The sequence below is a fragment of the Heptranchias perlo genome, chromosome 2, assembly GCF_035084215.1.
Source record: "Heptranchias perlo isolate sHepPer1 chromosome 2, sHepPer1.hap1, whole genome shotgun sequence".
NCBI classification, from domain to species: domain Eukaryota; kingdom Metazoa; phylum Chordata; class Chondrichthyes; order Hexanchiformes; family Hexanchidae; genus Heptranchias; species Heptranchias perlo.
In genome coordinates this window covers 95,172,617-95,198,188 of record NC_090326.1, presented here as the reverse complement: position 1 = coordinate 95,198,188, position 25,572 = coordinate 95,172,617, and the positions used below count along the sequence as shown (strand labels likewise).

At 44.4% G+C, this 25,572-nt stretch overlaps 1 protein-coding gene across 1 annotated transcript in view; it reads right to left on the bottom strand.

Annotated features, from left to right (window-relative positions):
* calcr (calcitonin receptor) overlaps positions 1 to 25,572 on the bottom strand; it is a 236,995-nt gene that overhangs the window by 149,245 nt on the left and 62,178 nt on the right. The window contains exon 3 of the mRNA XM_068004501.1: positions 15,773 to 15,862. Within this exon, the coding sequence (XP_067860602.1) occupies positions 15,773 to 15,823 (51 nt within the window). The 5' untranslated portion in view covers positions 15,824 to 15,862. The remainder of the gene's footprint in view (positions 1 to 15,772; positions 15,863 to 25,572) is intronic.

Here is a 25,572-nt window from a genome sequence, read left to right as displayed (position 1 = left end):
CTGGGGCATCCTTTCCTGCAACGTATGAGGTAGACAACGTTGGCCGAGTCACAGGAGTATGAACCATGCACCTGGTGGGTGGTGTCATCTCGTGTGATGGTGGTATCTGTGTCGATGATCTGGCATGTCTTGCAGAGGTTACCGTGGCAGGGTTGTGTGGCGTCGTGGACGCTGTTCTCTTGAAAGCTGGGTAGTTTGCTGCGAACGATGGTCTGTTTGAGGTTGGGTGGCTGTTTAAAGGCGAGTAGTGGAGGTGTGGGGATGGCCATAGCGAGGTGTTTGTCCTCATTGATGACATGTTGAAGGCTGCGGAGAACATGGCGTAGTTTCTCCGCTCCGGGGAAGTACTGGACGACAAAGGGTACTCTGTTGGTTGCGTCCCGTGTTAGTCTCCTGAGGAGGTCTATGCGATTTTCAGCAAAAAATCGCATAGACCTCCTCAGGAGACTAACACGGGACGCAACCAACAGAGTACCCTTTGTCGTCCAGTACTTCCCCGGAGCGGAGAAACTACGCCATGTTCTCCGCAGCCTTCAACATGTCATCAATGAGGACAAACACCTCGCTATGGCCATCCCCACACCTCCACTACTCGCCTTTAAACAGCCACCCAACCTCAAACAGACCATCGTTCGCAGCAAACTACCCAGCTTTCAAGAGAACAGCGTCCACGACGCCACACAACCCTGCCACGGTAACCTCTGCAAGACATGCCAGATCATCGACACAGATACCACCATCACACGAGATGACACCACCCACCAGGTGCATGGTTCATACTCCTGTGACTCGGCCAACGTTGTCTACCTCATACGTTGCAGGAAAGGATGCCCCAGAGCATGGTACATTGGCGAGACCATGCAGACGCTGCGACAACGGATGAACGGACACCGCGCAACAATCGCCAAACAGGAGGGTTCCCTCCCAGTCGGGGAACACTTCAGCAGTCATGGACATTCATCCACCGACCTTCGGGTAAGCGTACTCCAAGGCGGCCTTCGAGACACACGACAACGCAAAATCGTCGAGCAGAAATTGATAGCCAAGTTCCGCACCCATGAGGACGGCCTCAACCGGGACCTTGGGTTCATGTCACGCTACACGTTACCCCACCAGCGAACAAATGTTATCTGTTTTTAATATAATGGGTCATTTGCTGGCTCTCTCTGCCTTCCGGATGTTTCTGCCTCTCTCTCTGTTTTTTTTTCTCCTTTTTTTTCTCTGTTTTTTTCCCTGTTTGTTTTTTTGTTGAATGTGTATTCGGGGGTTCTGCAGATGACACCTCTCTGTCTGAACACGGTGATTGCCTTGGCAACGGGCAGTTGCAGAGGCAGTCTGTAAACACCATGTATTATTCAATATGTATAAATGCGTAGGCTTCAAGGAGATCTTGAAACATTTACCTGAGGAAGGAGAAAATCTCCGAAAGCTTGTGAATTTAAAATAAAATTGCTGGACTATAACTTGGTGTTGTAAAATTGTTTACAACTAATTCAAAGGCCTGTTCCCATGTTAATGTTGAAATATAATGATATCAGCATAGAAATTGCTGCCAGCTGTGCTTTTTTGCTTGTTCTCAGGATTTGGACAATACTGGCAAGGCTGCGTTTATTGCCAAAGCAATTGTTTTTTTTACAACTGAGTGGCTTTCTAGGTCACTTCATTAAGCATCAACCATGTAGCGTGTATAGGCCAGACCTGGTAAGGGTGACAGGTTCTCCTCCCTAAAACTCATTTGTGAACCAGTTGAGATATTACAACAATCTAGCACATTTCATGGTCATTTTTTTCTGTGTATCAGCCTGCAAATTACCAGATTTATTAATTTCAATTTCATAATTTAATTCTGGGTTATTAATCCAATACCCTGCTCTACATGTACTATTGTGCTCACAATGGCAGCAAAAGTGCAATAGAGGCCAGTGATATCAGGAGTCATTATGTGGATTTGCACATCTTTCCACCTGGTTTTTGCTTGTTCTGCAATTACTGTGCAAGTGCTGGGGGTGGTGTGTGTTACTGCAGTTAAAAGGTGATCTAGCTTCAATGTAGCATTTTCCAGCATAATTGCTCTTTAGGGGAGCAGCACACCAAATTACAGTGTTCAGATTGCACCCCTACCACCTGTATGGATCGCCTGTTGAGGATGAGCCAGGTTCTCATTGATCAAGATTCTAAAGAGAACTGCTGTTTCATTGAACCTCGAGTGACAACAGCTTCACGACAATGGTGGGGAGGGGGGGGCGTGGGTGATGCTTTAAGTGCTGCCTAACACTTGACTTAGCTGAGGAAGACTAGTAGAGTCAGAGAAGAGCTATCAGCTGTAGATTTGCCACCCATCACATGGCTACCTACCAATAAATTAAAAGCACTGCCTCTGAAAACTGAAAGGCACTTATAGAGTTGTGCCATCTACTTCAGGAAGACCTACAGAAAATCACACACAGAGACAATATTGCTGGTGGCCTCCAAGGTAATCAGACTCCTCAATGTTTATGGTTCTGAGTCCTTCCCAGGCTAACAAAGGGGTCAGCACAGTATCAGTCAATTTGTGATCCATTTATCCATCAAACAAGCTTTATTCAACACCTTCACCTGCTTTCCCAATGACTAGCAATAGTAACATGATAGGAGACCCCAATTCCTCTGGACTGCTGGCTTTTCTAAAGGACTGGAGGTGACTGATAGCACACACCATCACCAAGAGTGGCTCAGTAGCATCACTATTGACTGAGCTGCCCGAGTGCTGAAGGACATAGCTGCCAGACTGGGCCTGCGGTAGGTGGTGAGCGAACCAACACAAGGGATAAACCTATTTGAGGACCTTGTCCTCACCAATCTACCTGTCGTACATGCATCAGTCTATGACAGTATTAGTAGGAGTGACCACCGCACACCGTTGGATGAAGTCCCGTTTTCACACTGAGGACATCATCCAACGTGTTGTGCGGCACTATCACCGTGCTAAATGGGATAGATTCAAAACAGATCTGGCAGCTCAAAACTGGGCATCCATGAGGCGCTGTGGTGCATCAGCAGCAGCAGAATTGTATTCCAGCACAATCTGTAACCTCATAGCCCGGCATATTCCTCACTCTACCATTACCAACAAGCCAGGGGATCAACCCTGGTTCAATGAGGAGTGTCGAAGAGGATGCCAGGAGCATCACCAGGCAAACTTAAAAATGAGGTGCCAACCTGGTGAAGCTACAACTCAGGACTACATGCATGCTAAACAGCGGAAGCAACATGCCATAGACAGAGCTAAGCGATTCCACAACCAACGGATCAGATCAAAGCTCTGCAGTCCTGCCACATCCAGTCGTGAATGGTGGTGGACAATTAAACAACTAACAGAAGGAAGAGCTCCGTGAACATTCCCATCCTCAAAGATGGCAGAGCCTAGCACGTGAGTGCAAAAGACAAGGCTGAAGTGATTGCAAACATCTTCAGCCAGAGGTGTCAGAGGATGATCCATCTCGGCCGCATCCCGATATCCCCACCATCACAGAATTCAGTTTTCAGTCAATTCGATTCACTCCACGTGATATCAAGAAACGGCTGAGTGCACTGGATACAGCAAAGGCTATGGGCCCGAAAACATCCCGACTGTAGTGCTGAAGACTTGTGCTCCAGAACAAGCTGCGCCTCTAGCCAAGCAGTTCCAGTACAGCTACAACACTGGCATCTACCCGACAATGTGGAAAATTGCCCAGGTATGACCTGTCCACAAAAAACAGGACAAATCCAATCCGGCCAATTACCGCCCCATCAGTCTACTCTCAATCATCAGCAAAGTGATGGAAGATGTCATCGACAGTGCTATCAAGCAGCACTTACTCACCAATAACCTGCTCACCGATGCTCAGTTTGGGTTCCGCCAGGACCGTTCGGCTCCAGACCTCATTACAGCCTTGGTCCAAACATGGACAAAAGAGCTAAATTCCTGAGGTGAGGTGAGAGTGTCTGCCCTTGACATCAAGGCAGCATTTGACCGAGTGTGGCACCAAGGAGCCCTAGTAAAATTGAAGTCAATGGAAATCAGGGGAAAACTCTCCAGTGGCTGGAGTCATACCTAGCACAAAGGACATCATTGCAGGAGTTCCTCAGGGCAGTGTCCTAGGCCCAACCATCTTCAGCTGCTTCATCAATGACCTTCCCTCCATCATAAGGTCAGAAATGGGGATGTTCGCTGATGATTGCACAGTGTTCAGTTCCATTCGCAACCCCTCAGATAATGAAACAGTCCGAGCCCGCATGCAGCAAGACCTGGACAACATCCAGGCTTGGGCTGATAAGTAGCAAGTAACATTCGCCCCAGACAAGTGCCAGGCAATGACCATCTCCAACAAGAGAGAGTCTAACCACCTCCCATTGACATTCAACGGCATTACCACCACTGAATCCCCCACCATCAACATCCTGGGAGTCACCATTGACCAGAAACTTAACTGGATCAGCCACACAAATACTGTGGCTACAAGAGCTGGTCAGAGGCTGGGGCTGGGGCGGGTGACTCACCTCCTGACTCCCCAAAGCCTTTCCACCATCTACAAGGCACAAGTCAGGAGTGTGATAGAATCCCCTCCACTTGCCTGCAGCTCCAACAACACTCAAGAAACTCGACACCATCCAGGACAAAGCAGCCCGCTTGATTGGCATCCCATCCACCACCTAAACATTCATTCCCTTCACCACCGACGCACCATGGCTGCAGTATGTACCATCTACAGGATGCACTGCAGCAACTCGCCAAGGCTTCTTCGATAGCACCTCCCAAACCTGCGACCTCTACCACCTAGAAGGACAAGGGCAGCAAGCACGTGGGAACATCACCACCTGCACATTCCCCTCCAAGTCACACATCATTCTGACTTGGAAATATATCGCCGTTCCTTCATCATTGCTGGGTCAAAATCCCGGAACTCCCCACCTAATAGCACTGTGGGAGAACCTTCACCACACGGACTGCAGCGGTTCAAGAAGGCAGCTCACCACCACCTTCTCAAGGGCAATTAGGGATGGGTAATAACTTCTGGCCTCGCCAGCGACGCCCACATCCCATGAACGAATATTAAAAGAATGTAATGCAATGGCCTATGTGACCAGAAAAGGGCATTACTCTGTCAATATGCAGCTGATCTGTGACCACCAATCCCTTTTTGTGCAAATCAATACCTTCTTCCCCACGGTACATTCATTTGTGTCAGTCATCTGTGCCAGGCTTATTTGAAGGCAAATAGAGACTGGAATGAAAACGCCCGAGAAACAGTCCTGGCTAATGACACCCTTATGGCAGCCATAGACAGAAGCCAAGCAGCAGTACAATGAGGCCCATGTGACTACCAGGATCATTACTGAATACTGACATCTTGAAGCAATGTGTCAGATGTCTGGATAGATCAGGGATGCAATAGAGTACAGCCAACAAAAGGAAGACTGGTGCGCAGCTGCTCATAAAAGGTACATTTAGCTAAGTGCTGAGTCACCCCTTTGAGGAACCCTTTTATCCACATTACAAAATAAAGTGACCTGAAGCACTTTCTGAGACATTGCTTTATGTACTTCTTCAACTACCACTGATGCCCACCTTTTGCTGTGCTGCTACTTTATTCTGCACAATCATAGCAATTTTCAACATAAAGCACAAATCGAATACAACCAATTTATTTCCCTTTTCTTATGATAGGTTGGTGATGTCTGAGTGTGTTACCATGGTGCTTCCCCTACTGTTGGTGGATCGTGTACAACGCCTACTCACCTAATCTACTACTTCTAAGCTATCACCTGGAATTTTGAAGCCAGATCAGAACACCTATTTTAGATTTGAGCCCAGTGGTCTGTATATTCATGAGAGATACAGCAACAACTTGCATTTATATAGTACCTTTAACATAGTAAAACGTTCCAAGGCACTTCACATGAGTGAGTATCAAACAAAATTTGACAAAATATTCTCATTCTGCTTAGACCCCAAGCTGCTGAGGATTCCTCTGCAGATATCTTAGGAATTGCCATGTGCTCAATGGCAGAGTGAAGTGCAGACAATCACCAAACCATCGCTGCATAGATCGAGTTCCTTCGTAGTCCTCGCCAGATCTTGCGGGGTATTTTACTCAGATGACAGGTGACTTACATAGGTGCTTCCACTCGGCAGAAGTCTCTTTTCATAAAGAGATTGTCACTTTTTGGATGAGACATTAAACTAAAGCTCTCTCTGCCAGTTCAGGTGAACATTAAAGATCCCATGGCATAATTCAAAGTAGAGCATGGAGATCCCCGAGTGTCCTAGCCAACATTCACCACTCAACCAACATCATCAATAAAACATGATTTGGTCATTTTATCTCATTGCTGTTTATGGGACCTTGCTGTGCACAAACTGGCTGCTGTGTTGAAAACAAAGCAACAATGACTACCCCTCAAAAGTGATTCATTGGCTGTGAAGTGATTTGGGATGGCCCGAGTATGCGAAAGGTGCTACATAAATGCAAGTTCTTTCTTTCAAAAGCAGACCTTGTGAGCTGAGAATCCTGATGTGCTGCAGTAGAGGCAGGAATTATGGTGGCACTCCAGGCAGCAGATGCCTGCTCTTCAGCTGCCACCACCACTCACTCTTCACCCATGTCCTGTGACACACTCGATGCTCTCTACTCAATCTCACTAACTACAGCTGGTGGTGTGTGTGTAGCTGTGCTCATGGTTGACAAAGGAGAGTGACGAGGGTGCTGGCTTGCTTGGAGATATTGGCTATAGTGTCACTCTGCTCTTCTAGATGAACAAAAATGGAAGAGGAACATACATCAAAATGTTGCATTAAAGAAGCCCCGTAAAATCTTGTGTTACAATATGCTGTGTGTGTTTTTATTGAAGTTGAATGTATACCCGTGTGTTTGTGACTGAGTAGGATGACAAGACGGATCAAGAACAAAATGGCACTAGGCCTGAGTTTGGAGGAGGCCTCTGGCTCCACCCTCCCATACTTCCCTTGGCACTATATTAATGAAATTTAAATTCCCCAGCTGCGGTGGTGGGATTTGAACTCATGATTACCGGATTATTAGTCCGGGCCTCTGGATTACTAGTCCAACAACATAACAACTATACATACATACCACCTACTATGCTGCCATACCCCCATCAGCAGCAGCAGAATTGTATTCCAGCACAATCTGTAACCTCATGGCCCGGCATATTTCTCATTCTATCATTATCACAAGCCAGGAGATCAACTCTGGTTCAATGAGGAGTGTAGAAGAGCAGCACCAGGGTATCTAAAAATGAGGTGCCAACCTGGTGAAGCTACAACTCAGGACTACATGCATGCTGAACAGCGGAAGCAACATGCTATAGACAGAGCTAAGCGATTCCACAACCAACGCATCAGATCAAAGCTCTGCATTTCCTGCCATATCCAGTCATGAATGGTGGTGGATAATTAAACAACTAACAGGAGGAGAAGGCACCGTGAACCTCCCTATCCTCAATGATGACAGAGTCCAGCATGTGAGTGCAAAGGACAAGGCTGAAGTGTCTGCAATCAAATTCAGCCAGAAGTGCCGAGTGAATGATCCATCTCGGCCTCCTCCCGATATCCCCACCATCACAGAAGCCAGTCTTCAGCCAATTCGATTTACTCCATGTGATATCAAGAAATAGCTGAGTGCACTGGATACAGCAAAGGCTATGGGCCCCGACAGCATCCCGGCTGTAGTGCTGAAGACTTGTGCTCCAGAACTAGCCGCGGCTCTAGCCAAGCTCTTCCAGTACATCTACAACACTGGCATCGACCCGACAATGTGGAAAATTGCCCAGGTATGTCCTGTCCACAAAAAGCAGGACAAATCCAATCTGGCTAATTACCGCCCCATCAGTCTACTGTCAATCATCAGCAAAGTGATGGAAGGTGTCGTCGACAGTGCTATCAAGCGACACTTACTCACCAATAACCTGCTCACTGATGCTCAGTTTGGGTTCCGCCAGGACCACTTGGCTCCAGACCTCATTACAGCCTTGGTCCAAACATGGACAAAAGAGTTGAATTCTAGAGGTGAGGTGAGAGTGACTGCCCTTGACATCAAGGCAGCCCTAGTCAAATTGAAATCAATGGGAATTAGGGGGAAAGCTCTCCAGTAGCTGAAGTCATACCTAGCACAAAGGAAGATGGTAGTGGTTGTTGGAGGCCAATCATCTCAGCCCCAGGACATTGCTGCAGGAGTTCCTTAGGGCAGTGTACTTGGCCCAACCATCTTCAGCTGCTTCACCAATGACCTTCCCTCCATCATAAGGTCAGAAATGGGGATGTTCGCTGATGATTGCACAGTGTTCAGTTCCATTCGCAACCCCTCAGATAATGAAGCAGTCCATGCCCGCATGCAGCAAGATCTGGACAACATCCAGGCTTGGGCTCATAAGTGGCAAGTAACATTCGTGCCAGACAAGTGCCAGGCAATGACCATCTCCAACAAGAGAGAGTCTAACCACCTCCCCTTGACATTCAACGGCATTACCATTGCCAAATCCCCCACCATCAACATCCTGGGAGTCACCATTGACCAGAAACTTAACTGGACCAGCCACATAAATACTGTGGCTACAAGAGCAGGTCAGAGGCTGGGTATTCTGCAGCAAGTGACTCACCTCCTGACTCCCCAAAGCCTTTCCACCATCTACAAGGCACGAGTCAGGAGTGTGATGGAATGCTCTCCACTTGCCCGGATGAGTGCAGCTCCAACAACACTCAAGAAGCTCGACACCATCCAGGACAAAGCAGCCTGCTTGATTGGCACCCCATCCACCACCCTAAACAGTCACTCCCTTCACCACCGGCACACAGTGGCTGCAGTGTGTACCATCCACAGGATGCACTGCAGCAACTTGCCAAGGCTTCTTCGACCGCATCTCCCAAACCTGCAACCTCTACCACCTAAAAGGACAAGGGAGCAGGCACATGGGAACAACACCACCTGCACGTTCCCCTCCAAGTCACACACCATCCCGACTTGGAAATATATCGCCGTTCCTTCATCGTCGCTGAGTCAAAATCCTGGAACATCCTACCTAACAGCACTGTAGGAGAACCTTCACCACACGGACTGCAGCAGTTCAAGAAGGCGGCTCACCACCACCTTCTCAAGGGCAATAAGGAATGGGCAATAAATGCTGGCCTTGCCAGGGACGCCCACATCCCATGAACGAATATGATGGTCTATGATGTCCATGTGGCCTTCTCAACAGGAGTCAAGGTCTTGTGGTACCTGGGACCTTCTTCAGTTCTATCATTTGCCATCTTGTCCTGCAAGCAGATAAGTAGTCTTGAGATTTTACAGTTTAGATATAATAGTGACATACAACTGGCCACACTAGAGCCCATACTGTCCAACACTAAATGAATCTGCATCATGATATTGCTAGGTTGTCATATAAGGATTTCTTGTGTCAAGGCCCTGTAAAATTTGTACAGTTAGTCGGTTTCATTTGTAAAGTTACTAAATGTATTTCTCCAATGCTACAGAATGGCCGTGCACAGTAAGCAGTCAGTGTTCTGTTTCTCTCATAGTTCTACATAGGGTAAACTTCTATTAATAGTTATTAAAGTTCAGTGTAAAATTAAATACACGTTAGTGGCATGCATGGCAGGTAATTGTTCATGCAAAACATCCTTACCTTAGCTGCTTTTTTGAGGTCGTCCGTCTTGATCCTCATATCTCTCTAGGTCTGCCAGGTTCTGGAGTCTGAATTTATCCCTTTTGCTACTTTTTCTCAAGCCCACTCCTTAGGCAATTCTGGGAAAGTTGCCTAGCGGCTCCATACAGTCTGGCCTCCTCTTCCTTTTTTCCTGGATCAACAATTCTAGCATCTAATTGTCAAAATGACACTTGCAAGCCTTAGCTGCGTGCGTATTAGAGTGATATCAATGGATCCCAGGCTCGCTCTTCCCTCTACAAATGACGGGGTGTAAATGCCTCCTTAATGAAGATAAGAGTTGCTCTGCCTTGTTATTATTTCTGCTGTTTCATTGCTCTGTCCAGTGTGAAGGCATTATAGTGCACAATTTACTCCTGCTACTGAAATCAGCAATATTGAGGTTAATGAGCAGCAGCAAATTCAACCAGAAATTTTTATTAGCCCTCTAGTAGTGCACCAGTAGTGATTCCTAGGCCATCATCTCATCAGGTTGTTTACTTTATTCGCCTTGGAAGGAAGAAAACAGACAATCCGAGACATTAACCGAAGAGCAAGTTTGTTGTGTACGTTGTTGACTCACACACAGACCCCTTAGAAAATAATTTGATATCGATGTGATCTTAATGAGAAAGCCTGAGAAGAGGATAATGGTAATAAATCAGAATTTACAAAGCAGGCAAAATATCTCTGTATTCCCATACCACTGTTTCTTCTAGGGGAAGGGAGAATGTATTTCATTTTCTCCTCTTTTTGCTTCATACAGTCCCCTAAACTCCTGCAACTTTCTTGGCCAAGAGGGAGGAGAGTAACCTGCTCCTATCAGATCTCTTTAGAATAAGCAGCCTGGATATCTGGCCTTCCAATTATCACTCCAGTGGGGAAGTGCTTAGCCCGAGCGTGGTTGTGATTTGGAGTTAAGTGTGTGACGAATGGACACGCTGTGTCACCACATCTAGCACAGTCCTCTTAGAAAATCAGGAAATTATTTCTACATTGAGTTTCACTGTTATAAACTCATGCTTCCCCAACAGAAAAGGTATGCTCCAAAACTGAAAGTAGTAAGCAAATTTTCTACTAAAAATCCTTAGCACCAATTTGAGGGGTCCATGGATTAAACTTTTGTAGAGCTTGTTGGAAATATGCTATTATTAATGCTACCAAGGGTTGTTAATCCTTCTTAATAATAACTTCCACAATAATTCGGGTCCGAGTGTGGCCAAACTTGCAAGCTTTATTATAGACACAAGAGCAGCATTCTAATGCAGTAATACCAAACAACAAGTACTTTTTTATTCGTTCACGGGATGTGGGCGTCGCTGGCAAGGCCATTTATATAACAACGTTCTAATACAGTTATATCAAATAAACAAGGATGGTACAACCTGTCCCTGGGAAGTTTCAAGCTGATCAGGCCTGGTATCATAGGCGTTTTTTAATTTCAAAATATACTTTATTTCATAAAAATAAATTATTTCATAGAACTTAAGGAGACACATTGTTCAATGGAATATCACAATTCAAAACCAGTACAATTCAAACTAAAATACTACAGATCGTACACAAAGCGATCTCATTATTACAATTCAAACACAGTATTTCTTATGACTCATGGTGTACAATACTGTCCTTGTACATGAGTGTTCCAAAATTCTATAGATTCTGGAACGGTTCCTGCAGATTGGAGGGTAGCAAATGTAACCCCACTATTTAAAAATGGAGAGAGAGAGAAAACAGGGAACTACAGACCGGTTAGCCTGACATCAGTAGTAGGGAAAATGCTCAAATCTATTATAAAGGATGTGATAAAAGAACACTTAGAAAATAATAATAGGATTTGGCAGAGTCAACATGGATTTATGAAAGGGAAATCATGTTGACAAACCTATTGGAGTTCTTTGAGGATGTAACTAGTAGGATACTTAAGGGGGAACCAGTGGATGTGGTGTATTTGGATTTTCAGAATGCTTTCGATGAGGTCCCACACAGGAGGTTGGTGAACAAAGTTAGAGCACATGGAATTGGGGGTAATATACAGGCGTGGATTGAGAATTGGTTAACAGACAGAAAACAGAGAGTAGGAATAAATGGGTCTTTTTCAGGTTGGCAGACTATGACTAGTGGGGTATCGCAGGGATCGGTGCTTGGGCCCCAGCTATTCACAATCTATATCAATGATTTGGAAAAGGGGACCAAATATAATATTTCCAAGTTTGCTGATGATACAAAACTAAGTGAGAATGTGAGTTGTGAGGAGGATGCACAGAGGCTTCAAGGGGATATAGACAGTCTAAGTGAGTGGGCAAGAACATGGCAGATGGAATATAATGTGGAAAAATGAGAAGTTATCAACTTTGGGAGGAAAAACAGAAATGCAGAGTATTTTTTAAATGGTAAGAGATTGGGAAATGTTGATGTTCAAAGTGACCTGGGTGTCCTTGTAAATGAGTCACTGAAAGCTAATGTGCAGGTGCAGCAAGCAATTAGGAAGGCAAATGGCCTTTATTACAAGAAGATTTGAGTACAAGAGTAAAGATGTCTCACTGCAATTATATAGGGCCTTAGTGAGACCATACCTGGAGTATTGTGTACAATTTTGGTCTCCTTACCCAAAAAAGGATATACTTGCCATAGAGGGAGTGCAACGAAGGTTCACCAGACTGATTCCTGGGATGGCGAGGTTGTGGTATGAGGAGAGATTGAGTAGACTCAGCCTGTATTCTCTAGAGTTTAGAAGAATAAGAGGTGATCTCATTGAAACATACAAAATTCTTACAGGGCTCGACAGATGTTTCCCCTGGCTGGGGAGTCTAGAACCAGGGGTCACAGTCTCAGAATAAAGGGTTGGCCATTTAGGACTGAGATGAGGAGAAATCTCTTTACTCAGAGGGTTGTGAATCTTTGGAATTCTCTACCCCAGAGGGCTGTGGAGGCTCAGTTATTAAGTACATTCAAAACAGAGATCGATAGATTTCTAGATATTAAAGGTATCAAGGGATATGGGGATGGTGCAGGAAAATGGCATTGAGGTAGAAGATCACCCATGATCTTGTTGAATTGCGAAGCAGGCTCAAGGGGCCAGTTGGCCTTCTCCTGCTCCTATTTCTTATGTTCTTATTGTAAACAATTTTACAACACCAAGTTATAGTCCAGCAATTTTATTTTAAATTCACAAGCTTTAAATTAAAATTCACAATTTTAATTTAAAATAAAATTGCTGGACTATAACTTGGTGTTGTAAAATTGTTTACAATTGTCAACCCCAGTCCATCACCGGCATCTCCACATTATGTTCTTATGTTCTTATACAAGGTGGGGTGGCCTTACACCGTGGCCTTTCCCCATAGTGCCCTTGTATAGGTCGCACCTCGCCTCTAGTGCGTCCTGCAGCATGTACTCCTGAACCTTGGAGTGTGCCAGTCGGCAACACTTGGTCATGGACAGCTCCTTCAGCTAGAAGACCAGCATGTTTCAGATTGACCAAAGGGCCTGCTTCAGCGAGTTGATGGTCTTCCAGCCGCAGGTGATATCTGTCTCGGTGTGCATCCCAGGGAAAAGCCCGTAGAGGACAGCGGCCTGTGTTACCGAACTGTTTGGGATGAACCGGGACAGATACCAACGCACACCCTTTGCGCAATCGTAGGGTGTGTGGGCCTCTGTCGACCCAGAAGCTGCTTCTAACTTGTAGTGGGACAGTGTCCCAGTTTTTATATCTTTCTGAAGCATAGTTGCTTCTAGTAGCTTAACGACATTAGTCTCATGATGTCATCTGTCTCGAACATCTCCCCCCATCAGGGTGCCCATTGTTCCAGACATCTTTCCGATATCCATTCTATTGTCAATTTTTTAAAAATTTGTTCATGGGATGTGGGCGTCGCTGGCGAGGCCAACATTTATTGCCCATCCCTAATTGCCCTTGAGAAGGTGGTAGTGAGCTGCCCTCTTGAACCGCTGCAGTCCATGTGGTGAAGGTTCTCCCACAGTGCTGTTAGGAAGGGAGTTCCAGGATTTTGACCCAACGACGATGAAGGAACGGTGATATATTTCCAAGTTGGGATGGTGTGTGACTTGGAGGGGAACGTGCAGATGGTGTTGTTCCCATGTGCCTGCTGCTCTTGTCCTTCTAGGTGGTAGAGGTCGCAGGTTTGGGAGGTGCTGTCGAAGAAGCCTTGGCATGGATGGTACACACTGCAGCCACGGTGCGCCGGTGGTGAAGGGAGTGAATGTTTAGGGTGGTGGATGGGGTGCCAATCAAGCGGGCTGCTTTGTCCTGGATGGTGTCGAGCTTCTTGAGTGTTGTTGGAGCTGCATTCATCCAGGCAAGTGGAGAGTATTCCATCACACTCCTGACTTGTGCCTTGTAGATTGTGGAAAGGCTTTGGGGAGTCAGGAGGTGAGTTGCTCGCCATAGAATACCCAGCCTCTGACCTGCTCTCGTAGCCAGTCTATCTATCTTATGGGGGAGGAACATGTCCTTATCTTTCTGTATATTTGGATTGTTCGGATGCAGACATTTAAGATGTCTCATCCTGTATATGCCAATCATAAAAGTTACCTGATTGTCTGAACAAAGCTCCTGCAATTAACATAACAGGATTAGTCTGTGTCCAGGTCCTGAGTCTTTGATTATGCCTTGGGATGTTTTGTTATCTGTTTCTGACAATTTGATCTTCAATGTGTCTGTTCACAGCTTTATTGTCTTTGCAATATTCTCAATCACTTTGCCTGATTTCAGGCATATCATTTCCTGTGGGATGCTGGCTCACTTTGTATTCTCACAGATGCAAGGCTTCGCTTTTTAGCACTGTACCTAAAGCTTTGCAGGATGGGATACATGACTATGACTTGGTCTAGAAATCGTATTTCTTACAGAGATTCTTCCTGAAACCTGTTACCGTTTTTATCCCTCTTTTTGTATGTTATTGTCTCCAGTCTACTTACATTCCTCTGGATCATACATCATTCACTGAGAAGACTGTGCATAGGCTGCGAGGAGGTTCAAGTGCAATGTGGAATGGCTTATCTCTGATATTTCCATTTCTATGGGAGGCCTTCACCCCTAAATGGCACTGGCTGAAAATGGGAACTCATTCCATGTGCTACAGGGCAAGGCAACCCACATCTTACCCAACCGTTGCTCTGCACAACAATATACTGGGCTCCCTGGTTTTTATTATCTATATATTTTCCAAATTTATTTATTTCCTATTCCACTCCATTTCCTTCTTCAACTAAGAAGCACAGGATACTTTAGTTTTGTATTATATAAAGCCATTTATTTCCACACCATATACAATCTACCTTATTCTGGACTATCCCACCTATTTAACCTCATGAGGGAAAGATCTGCATAAATGGTTACCAAGAAAAATTCCAAAACTTCTTCAACTTCACATTTCCACTATTCAACCCTAACCTACTGCCCTCCGAAGATTACCGTTGGGGTTGCTGGTTGGTTTATGGTCAGCTAACAGGCAATACATCTTCCTGCCTATTTTCATTCTCTTTAAAGTGGAGTACTTCACTATAATAAAGTATTCTATCATCCAGTGGCCTGTTCCATAATTGTCAAAACCCATCCCACAAAAGCCTACAAGTTTGAATGTCAGCCATTATTGCAATTCAACTTAGCGCTTCTGAGTGAGGGAGTTCAACACTTCACCACAGCAGCCAACAAATACAGCCACAAGAATAAATGTAGCCTAACTTCATTTAAGACACATTAATACCCTTAATTTTTGACCCCAATGACTAGTCTAAGTTCCTGTTACGGTGAGTAATAATAATCACGACCAGAGTGAATTGGTGAGTACACCACACTAACACTTGGACCACTCTGGGATTTTAATTATTTTCAATAAGAACCTAAAACCATTTGTTTGCTTGGTTTGTTTGCCACTTCAGGTGAGAAGGGGTTGAGGTTGCACATTTATGAGATGCCACTAACAGTAAAGATTTGATGCAAAAATAAGAAGCAAAGATAAACAAAATTAATACTCTTCTACAGTGGATGATAATGTTTCAGTGTAAACATGCTGTGTATTGTTGATAACAAGGTGCCTTTATAGCTTGGCATTGCTTTACTTACCAAATTAAATGCCACTGATAACATGAAACTGTGCACAAGTAGTTTTGCCATAGCTGATTCTACAGGTTTGGTGCCAATCACCGGAAAAATCTGCAAATGCAATAAAACTAAAGATGAATATATCAGTGAGCTCTTCAAATTCTACAACTGAATGAGAATCAATGTACTTTTGATATATTACCATTCCATATTATTGATCTAGTTTGGGCCAGTTGATGTACTCTTATAAAATTGTGTTGCTTATACCATTATTCAGCAAAAATTTAATGAAAAGAGCAAAGTGCTTTTACCGAGAGAGAAACCAAAAGCAAGACCATATTTAATCATTTACAAAATCTGCATTACTTCAATAAAGAAACTTAGATCACATTAAAAACATGAGGGGGAAGATTTCATCCTTTATAAACAGGTTACAATTTCATTACCTAGAACATACAGAGGAAACCTTCCCCCTCCCCATAAAATACTGGATGGTCTACGGCCTCATCGGTCCCCAACTAGTTTTTGGGCCCGATATCATTATGAACCATGGAGACTGTATAATACTGTTCAGAGGTATTCAATCCTCTACCCCTGAGTCCTGGCATTCTGGCTGTTGAATCCAAGGCAACTCAGTCCTATTTGTACTTTTATTTCATAGTTGCTGATTTGTCCTGTTTGAATTTTGCAGGCTTGCAGTTTTGCAAAGAACTGTTTTTAGTACTATTGCCCAATTGGTAGACAAATGCTAAACGAGAACATCAAAATCTGTTAGTATCAGAAATTGGAGATATATGCAAATGAATAGGAACATGGATTTAAATGTTATACTGGTCAGCTCCATGGTACGCACAATGATTAAAGGGTAAACTTCCTGATAGATCAGTGAATTTACCCCTTGAGTAGCTGAGCTGTACAGTCAATGAAGGTACCAGGTTTGATGCCTAGTCTGTGGTGAGTTGGCTAGTCTCAGTGGAGTGGCAGTAGAATGGTACAATTGAACTAATGAATGGCAATTGCCTGAAACGTTATCTTCACTTCTCTCCGCAGATGCTGTGCCTGACCCACTGAGTGTTTCCATAATCTTTTGTTTTCCATCAAAAGTTTAACCTCGATCAACCCATCATTCACTGGCATGATACTGTTAATTTAGCCCCTATATTCAAGAGCATTCAAATTTCAAAACATACACACTTGTTCAGTCATAACATCTGAAGGAAATATTTATAATCAGAGATATAGAGTAATGGGCAGATGCAGCCGATAACTTATGAAGTTCACGATGTGCCATTATCGTGAATATATCTCAAATATAATTGTAAACAATTTTACAACACCAAGTTATAGTCCAACAATTTTATTTTTAATTCCACAAGCTTTCGGAGGCTTCCTCCTTCCTCAGGTGGTGTGGAAATGACATTTTCACACCACCTGAGGAAGGAGGAAGCCTCCGAAAGCTTGTGGAATTAAAAATAAAATTGTTGGACTATAACTTGGTGTTGTAAAATTGTTTACAATTGTCAACCCCAGTCCATCACCGGCATCTCCACATCATATCTCAAATATATCTTCAACTCGACTTCTAACCATAAATTATGTTGGTTTTTTTAATTCATTCTTGAGATGTGGGCCATCTTCTTGAACTGCTGCAGTCTGTGTGGTGGAGGTGCTCCCAAAATGCAGTTACATAGGGAATTCCAGAATTTTGATCTGGTGACGATGAAGGAACGGATGGTGTGTGACTTGGATGGGAACTTAGAGGTGATGGTGTTCCCATGCACCTGCTACCCTTCTCCTCCTAGGTGATGGAGGTCACGGATTTGAGAGGTGCTGCCGAAGAAGCCATGGCGAGTTGCTGCAGTGCATCCTGTGGATAGTACACAAGTACACACTGCAGAAATGGTATGCTGGTGGTGGAGAGGGTGAATGTTTAGGCTACTGGATGAGGTGCCGATCAAGTAGACTGCTTTGTCCTGATGATATTGAGCTGCTTGAGTGTTGTTGCAGCTGCACCCACCCAGGAAAGTGGAGAATATTCCATCAAACTCCTGACTTGTGCTCTTGGTGGCGGAGAGGCTTTGGAGGGTCATGAGGTGAGTCACTCACCGCAGAATTCCCAGCCTCTGACCTGCTCTAGTAACAACGGCATTTATGTGACCGGTCCAGTTGTGTTTCTGGTCAATGGTGACCCCCAGGTTGTTAATGGTGGGGGACTCAGTGATAGTAATGTAATTGAATGTCAAGTGGAGGTGATTAGACTCACTCTTGTTGCAGATGGTTGTTCCCTGGCACTTGTGTGGCATGAATGTTACTTGCCACTTATCAGCCCAAGCCTGGATGTTGTCCAGGTCTAGCTGCATGCGGGTGTGATTACTGTGCAATCATCAGCGAACAGCCCCAATTGCTGTCATGGCTAAGATCACAGTAACATAAGAACATAAGAAATAGGAGCAGGTGTAGGCCATACGACCCCTTCAATAAGATCATGGCTGATCTTCAACCTCAACTTCACTTTCCTGCCCGATCCCCATATCCGTTGGTTGCTTTAGATTCCAAAAATCTATCAATCTCAGCCTTGAATATATTCAATAACTCAGCATCCACTGGTGTTGAAAGAAGCCAAGACCATTCTAAATTAGTTCATTTTTGAAGAACTTCAATTCCGTTCAGTTTAGGTGCACCCTAAATTTCAAAAGTTCAATTCCAGTTCAATTTGATTTTAATCCATTTTCTTGCATAAATCCAAACATCACTAATGCCAGTGAATGAGCTGCTGGCTGCTCCCCCACACTACAAAATGTGATGGTATCAATAGAAACAGAAACTTGTGCCGTGTCTGTGGAAGACTGGACAGTAAATATGTGTCCGTTCATCTCTTGTATCTATCAAGGCTGAACAAAGTGGTTTAACCCTTACAACGCTGTGAGAGTTCGTGAAGTTTCAGCTTCTCTTACTTAACTGCCTCTGAGCAGATGCCTTACAAAAGGCATCCACACCCCATCATATTCATATCAATCACCCTTTCTATTTCCCATCACCAACTCAGAGATTTTCAACCATTGGGGGTCAAGATAGTGGAGATGAGAAATTAGCACAGGGACGTTTACAGAGGACAAGGGAGCTAGAGGAGAGTGGAGTCAGATCTCATGGGTCCTGCTATGAACAGAAAGGTGTTAGGCACTGAGGTTGCTCTCCCTGGATGTGCAGCAGGTGGCAAAAGTCACAGTGGCTTTCTATAGCCTTCGCATGTGGCAACTTCAAGGAAACAGTTTCTTTGTTAACTAGAGACTGTTAGCTAAAGTTGGAGCTCATGGAATTGAGGGCAAGTTATTGACCTGGTTAGGAAATTGGCTGAGCGGCAGGAGACAGAGAGTAGGGATAATGGGCAGGTACTCAAATTGGCAGGATGTAACTAGAGGTGTCCCACAGGGATCTGTGTTGGGCCTCAACTATTCAATGTATTTATCAATCACTTAGATGACAGGATAGAGAGCCACATATCCAAGTTTGCCAATGACACAAAGATAGGCAGCATTGTAAGTAGTGTAGATGGAAGCATAAAATTACAGAGTGATATTAATAGATTAAGTGAATGGGCAAAACTGTGGCAAATGGATTTCAATGTAGGCAAGTCTGAGGTCATCCACTTTGGACCTAAAAAGGATAGATCAGAGTACTTTCTAAATGGTGAAAAGCTCGAAACAGTGAGGTCCAAAGAGGCTTAGGGGTCCATGTACATCAATCATTAAAATGTCATGGACAGGTACAGAAAATAATCACAAAGGCAAATAGAATGCTGGCCTTTATGTCTAGAGGACTAGAATACAAGGGGGTAGAAGTTATGCTACAGTTATACAAAGTCCTAGTCAGACCAGACCTGGAGTACTGTGTTTAGTTCTGGGCACCGCATCTTAGGAAGGATATATTGGCCTTGGAGGGAGTGCAGCGTAGATTTACTAGAATGATACCTGGACTCCAAGGGTTAAATTACGAGGAGAGATTACACAAACTAGGGTGATATTCCCTGGGATTTAGAAGATTAAGGGGTGATTTGATCGAAGTTTTCAAGATATTAAGGGGAACTGATAGGGTTGATAGTGAGAAACTGTTTCCGCTGGTTGGGGAGTCTAGGACCAGGGGACATAGCCTAAAAATTAGAGCCAGGGCTTTCAGGAGTGAAGTTAGGAAACATTTCTACACGCAAAGGGTGGTAGAAGTTTGGAATTCTCTTCCGCAAACGGCAGTTGATGCTAGCTCAATTGTTAATTTTAAATCTGAGATTGATAGATTTTTGTTAACGTATTAAGGAATATGGGGCTAAGGGGGGTATATGGAGTTAGGTCACAGATCAGCCATGATCTCATTGAATGGCGGAACAGGCTCGAGGGGACAAATGGCCTACTCCTGTTCCTATGTTCCTATGTTTCTATATTCATTGCAGGCATCAATGGAGTCTCAGGCAGCTTCACTGCAGTCTATGACTGAGCCCTTTTTCCCCTGTAGGAAATTGGTACCTTCTCTTCAAAAGCTCAGACTGCAGCCCTGAAGGCCCTGGGGGGTAACAACAACAACAATAACAACTTGCTTTCATATAGCGCCTTTAATGTAGTAAAATGTCCCAAGGCGCTTCACAGGAGCGTTATAAAATAAAGTTTGACACTGAGCCATATGGAGAGATATTAGGGCAGGTGACCAAAAGCTTGGTCAAAGAGGTAGGTTTTAGGGAACGTCTTAAAGAAGGAGAGAGAGGTAGAGAGGTGGAGAGATTTAGGGAGGAAATTCCAGAGTTTAGGGCCTAGGCAGCTGAAGGCACGGCCGCCAATGGCAGAGCGATTAAAATCGGGAATGCGCAAGAGGCAAGAATTGGAGGAGCGCAGAGATCTCGAAGGGTTGTAGGGCTGGAGGAGGTTACAGAGATAGGGAGGGATGAGGCCATGGAGGGATTTGAAAACAAGGATGAGAATTTTAAAATTGAGGGACCAGGAGCCAATGTAGGTCAGCGAGCACAGGGGTGATGGGTGAACAAGACTTGATAGACTTTAGAGGGCGCTGCATTCTGGTTTGCAGTCACTTGTGGCTTGGTTATAGGAGACACTATCAGGATCTGATGGGAACCATTAGATCTGCCATCTGGTTGATCAGTGGCCACCCAGAACCTGTGGCCTGTCGTCTGGCTGCAGTCCACCTACATGATGTAGCAATCTCTCAGGATAGGAGCACATGATTAGTTTCTGGCCTATCTTATTAGAGGACTACTCAAAAAGCACATAAGAGGCAGGACCGGGCTGCTCAAGCAGGCACACAAGAGATGTAGCCCACTGTGGGTCCTTCTTAGGACTCAGCTGTCATGAGACGAGGGCCACCTCAGTCCCAAGAGCTTCTTGTTCCAAACGTGCAGCCAACCAAATCTTGAAGTACTGTGTACAGTTTTGGGTTCCTTACCTAAGGAAGGATATATTTGCCTTAGAAGCGGTGCAACAAAGGTTTACTGGATTGATTCCTGGGATGAGAGGGTTGTTCTATGAGGAGAGATTGAATAGAATGGGCCTATATTCTCTGGAGTTTAGAAGAATGAGAGGTGATCTCATTGAAACATATAAAATTCTTAGAGGGCTTGACAGGATAGATGCGGAGAGGCTGTTTCCCCTGGCTGGAGAGTCTAGAACTAGGGTGCATAGTCTCAGGATAAGGGGTGGGCTATTTAGGACTGAGATGAGGAGGAATTTCTTTGCTCAGAGGGGGTGAATCTTTGGAATTCTCTACTCCAGAGGGCTGTGGATACTTAGTCATTGAGTATATTCATGACTGAGATCGATAGATTTTGGACTCTAAGGGAATCAAAGGATATGGGGATCGGGCGGGAAATTGGAGTTGAGGTTGAAGATCAGCCATGAACTTTTTAAATGGCAGAGTAGGCTCAAGGGGCCGTATGGCCTACTTACTTCTGCTCCTATTTCTTATGTTCTTATGTGATACTGGCTCTCAGGTTGCACCTAGAAACAACAAGATAGGTCATAGGAAAGCACTTCTAGACAGCCAGGAGAAACAAGATGATAAGAAGTAGAGGTTTATATTGAAGTGGAATCAGGTGAAAGCTAAATAAAAAGATGCTAATGTTTGAAATTGGCTCTGTTATTTGACAAGTGTAATAAGTCTCACAAGATCTGGTTAGGGTGAAGTGAAACACATGCACAGATGCCTTTGTTACCTCCAGACTCACCTATTCCAATGCTCTCCTGGCCGGCTTCCCACCTTGTAGCCTCCGTAAACTTGAGGTCATCCAATACTCTGTTGCCTGTATCCTAACTCACACCAAGTCCCGTTCACCCATCACCCCTGTGCTTGCTGACCTACATTGACTCCCGATCCAGCAACACTTTGATTTTAAAATTCTCATTCTTGTCTTCAAATCCCTCCTTGCCCTCACCCCTCCCTATCTCTGTAATCCTCTCCAGCCCTACAACCCTCCAGGATCTCTGCGCACCTTCAATTCTGGCATCTTGCGCATCCCCAATGTTAATCGCTCCACCATTGGCGGCCGTGCCTTCAGCTGCCTAGGCCCTAAGCTCTGGAATTCCCTCTCTAAACCTCTCCGCCTCTCTACCTCTCTCTCCTCCTTTAAGACGCTCCTTAAAACCTACCTCTTTGACCAAGCTTTTGGTCACCAACCTAATATCTCCTTGTATGGCTCGGTGTCAAATTTTGTTTGATAACGCTCCTGTGAAGTGCCTCAGGAAGTTTTAATACGTTAAAGGCGTTATATAAATTCAAGTTGTTGTTTTGTCACAGAAGGTTAAGAGTAGACATGAGAGGGAGATAGGGATGGAACTTCCATCAAAGAAGTGTTTTAATCCTAGGAGAATGTATTACAAAAAATGCTGGAAATGCACAGCAGGTCTTCCGAAGAGAGAAAAGCTGGATTAATGTTGCAGGTGTTGACACGTCACCAGAACACTCTAACTGAAGGTTAACTTTTTTGAGATGCTGGAAGACCTGCTGTGTACTTTCAGCATTTTCTGCAATATATCAGCCGTTTACTTACCTTCAAATTGTGGAGATGCCGGTGATGGACTGGGGTGGACAAATGTAAGGAATCTTACAACACCAGGTTATAGTCCAACAGTTTTATTTGAAAATCACAAGCTTTCGGAGCTTATTCCCTCTACCTTCTTGTGCTAAGGTACAGTCCTATGACCCCCAGGCACTCTTTGGTACTTCACACTTGCAATATACAGCAGGAATCACTGGATAGTGATCAGAAGTGGGGACCGTGTTGACTTTTCCCCTCCCAGACCCTGGAGCATGAAAGGAAAAGCAGAATTGGATTAATGTGGGACCAAGAACACAAGGGGGTGCAATTTTCAGGTAGTACCTAAAACAGGCATGAAGTTGATTGAGCGGCTGCTCTACACACCCGTTGGTGCTGGCATAACGCTGGCACTTTGAGGCTGGGTGCCAACCGGTCGCCTGTTCTGAGAGAGTGGAAAATCGGCTGGCTCTCAGCTGAGGTGGCTGGCAGGCCTGGCCTGGGAGGGAGGGGGCTATAACAGGACCGGCAGTGGGTGGGGTATTTTGGGGTGCCGAGGAGGAGCAAGAAACAAATTAGAAGTTTCCTGAGTCTTTTGTGAGTGGCCTCCAGAGATCCCTTTAAGGACCCATTGACTAGGCCTCTCAATGCCTGATACAACTGGGTGGAGCAAGCAACGTGTGTTTGTACATGAAAATTGCAATAGGGGCTCAACAACAACAACAACTGGCATTTATATAAGCACCTTTAACGTAGTAAAAACGTCCCAAGGTGCTTCACAGGTGCATTAACAAACAAGATTTGACACCGAGCCACATAAGGAGTTATTAGGATAGGTGACCAAAAGCACGGTAAAAGAGGTAGGTTTGTAGGAGCATCTTGAAAGGAGGAGAGAGAGGTCGAGAGGCACAGACGTTTAGGGAGGGATTTCCAGTGCTTCGGGCCTACGCTGCTAAAGGCATGGCTGACAATGGTGGAGCGATTAAAATCAGGGATGCGCAAGAAGCAAGAATTGCAGAAACCAGTGTAGGGCCTCGATTTGCATATTTAAGCAGCCTCCCACCAGCTTCTGGTGGGCGGGCTGCTTGGTCATTTACAGGCCCGCCTGAAAGTTGAATCAGCCTGGCCTTGGGCACGAATAGGACTGGTGAAGTGCCCCCTGATTTTCAATTGCTGGCTGTTTGTTTTTTAGGTGAGAAACGGGCAGCCAAAAGTTGAAAATCACCCCCAAGTTCTTCGAAGGAAACCTAGAATACACTTTGATAACAAGCAGAAGCTAATGCGGGAAGTGATGCACATGGCTGAAATTACCCTGCATTAATGCACAATAATGTTTGAAGCAAACAGAGTGTGAGGAGAGCTACAGTTGATGGTCCTCGTACAGAGAAAATGCCAATATCCTTTGAGGGAGAGATGTTGTCCTTAATTGGAATAGAAGGATAATTGAAGGAGCTCCACTAGAGGAAGCCATAGAGAGGATGCCAAAACCATTCTACTTTATTTGATGTCCAGAAAATAGAACTTCACTTAACTGAATGCTTACTTTCACAAGACTTTCAGAAAAGAAAGTTCTTCTGTATTACACACAGAGAAATTCGGCATGCACTGCTTTCCATTTCCATTTAAGAAGGCCATTAATAAGCGCTTAACAAGGCCTCAACAACTTTCTTTGACAGTCAATGCATTTTCTATTTATTACCTTTCAGCATTTATCACTGGGAGCCCAAAAAAAGACACAAAAAAATATTTTTTATGTCTATTTATGATTCTTCCTTAAATTCCTCACCATATAACATGCAACAGAACTTTCTTAAACAATGCACTTAGAGGAAAACAAAGACTTAGACTTGGTTCTCTGGTTCATTTACACTAATATAACATCTATTTTCAGGTGCTATTTATTTTCAACCAATAATATAATTTTGCTTCAGAAGTATTTCAGAGCATTACTGAGATACACGTTCCAGTTTAGGGACAGAAAAACGTGGGTGTTCTGCGGACAGTTACACAAAGTGACCTGCAGTTTCTCTCCAATGCCTCTGTTTTGAATTAGGTATTGATCGTCCTCCCACAGTGCTGAATTGGAAAGGATGAAGGATGACTGCCCTCACAATACATCTGACAGAGCATTCATTTAAAAGATGTAAAAAGATAGCAGGATCTTGTGACTTTAATTTGCTTTCACATGTGAGTGAAACAGAGTTCCAAGTAACTGACTGTAGAATCTAACTTTGAGGGTTAACTTCAAAAGGCCAAATGGCCTTTTCTCAACCTTGACTTTTCTTACGTACTTATGCAAAATACAATAGTCAAAGGTACAAATTCTGTCCTTCTTGCAGAAGAATGTAAAAATGATTTACAACCTAATTTAACAAAGTGTTCTTCAGACTTGTGTTGCGACCCTGCTATTTCATTGAATAACCTATCTACAAAGGATATAATTATCTCTTTCACCTTGACATTTTTTTCCATATTTAATTCCTTTGTTTCCTCCTCTTTTAAAGACACTGGGGATCATTTTCAACTTCAGCGGGTGGGGGGGTGGGGTGAACTGACAGTTGCTGTTCAGTTCCCCATTACACACCCCGCCTGATTTGCTTCTTCATTGACAAACTGAAAATTATGCCAACTGACTCTTCCTTGGGTAGGATTCTACATGCTTCAGTACTTTGCCCAAGTGACAATTCTTCATTTTATGAGTCCAAATAATGAATGACAGAAGGTTATTAGATCCTAGAGGCATCACAGCTAAGCCCAACCTGACATCCACGTGTACATTTTGTAGCAGGGGCCA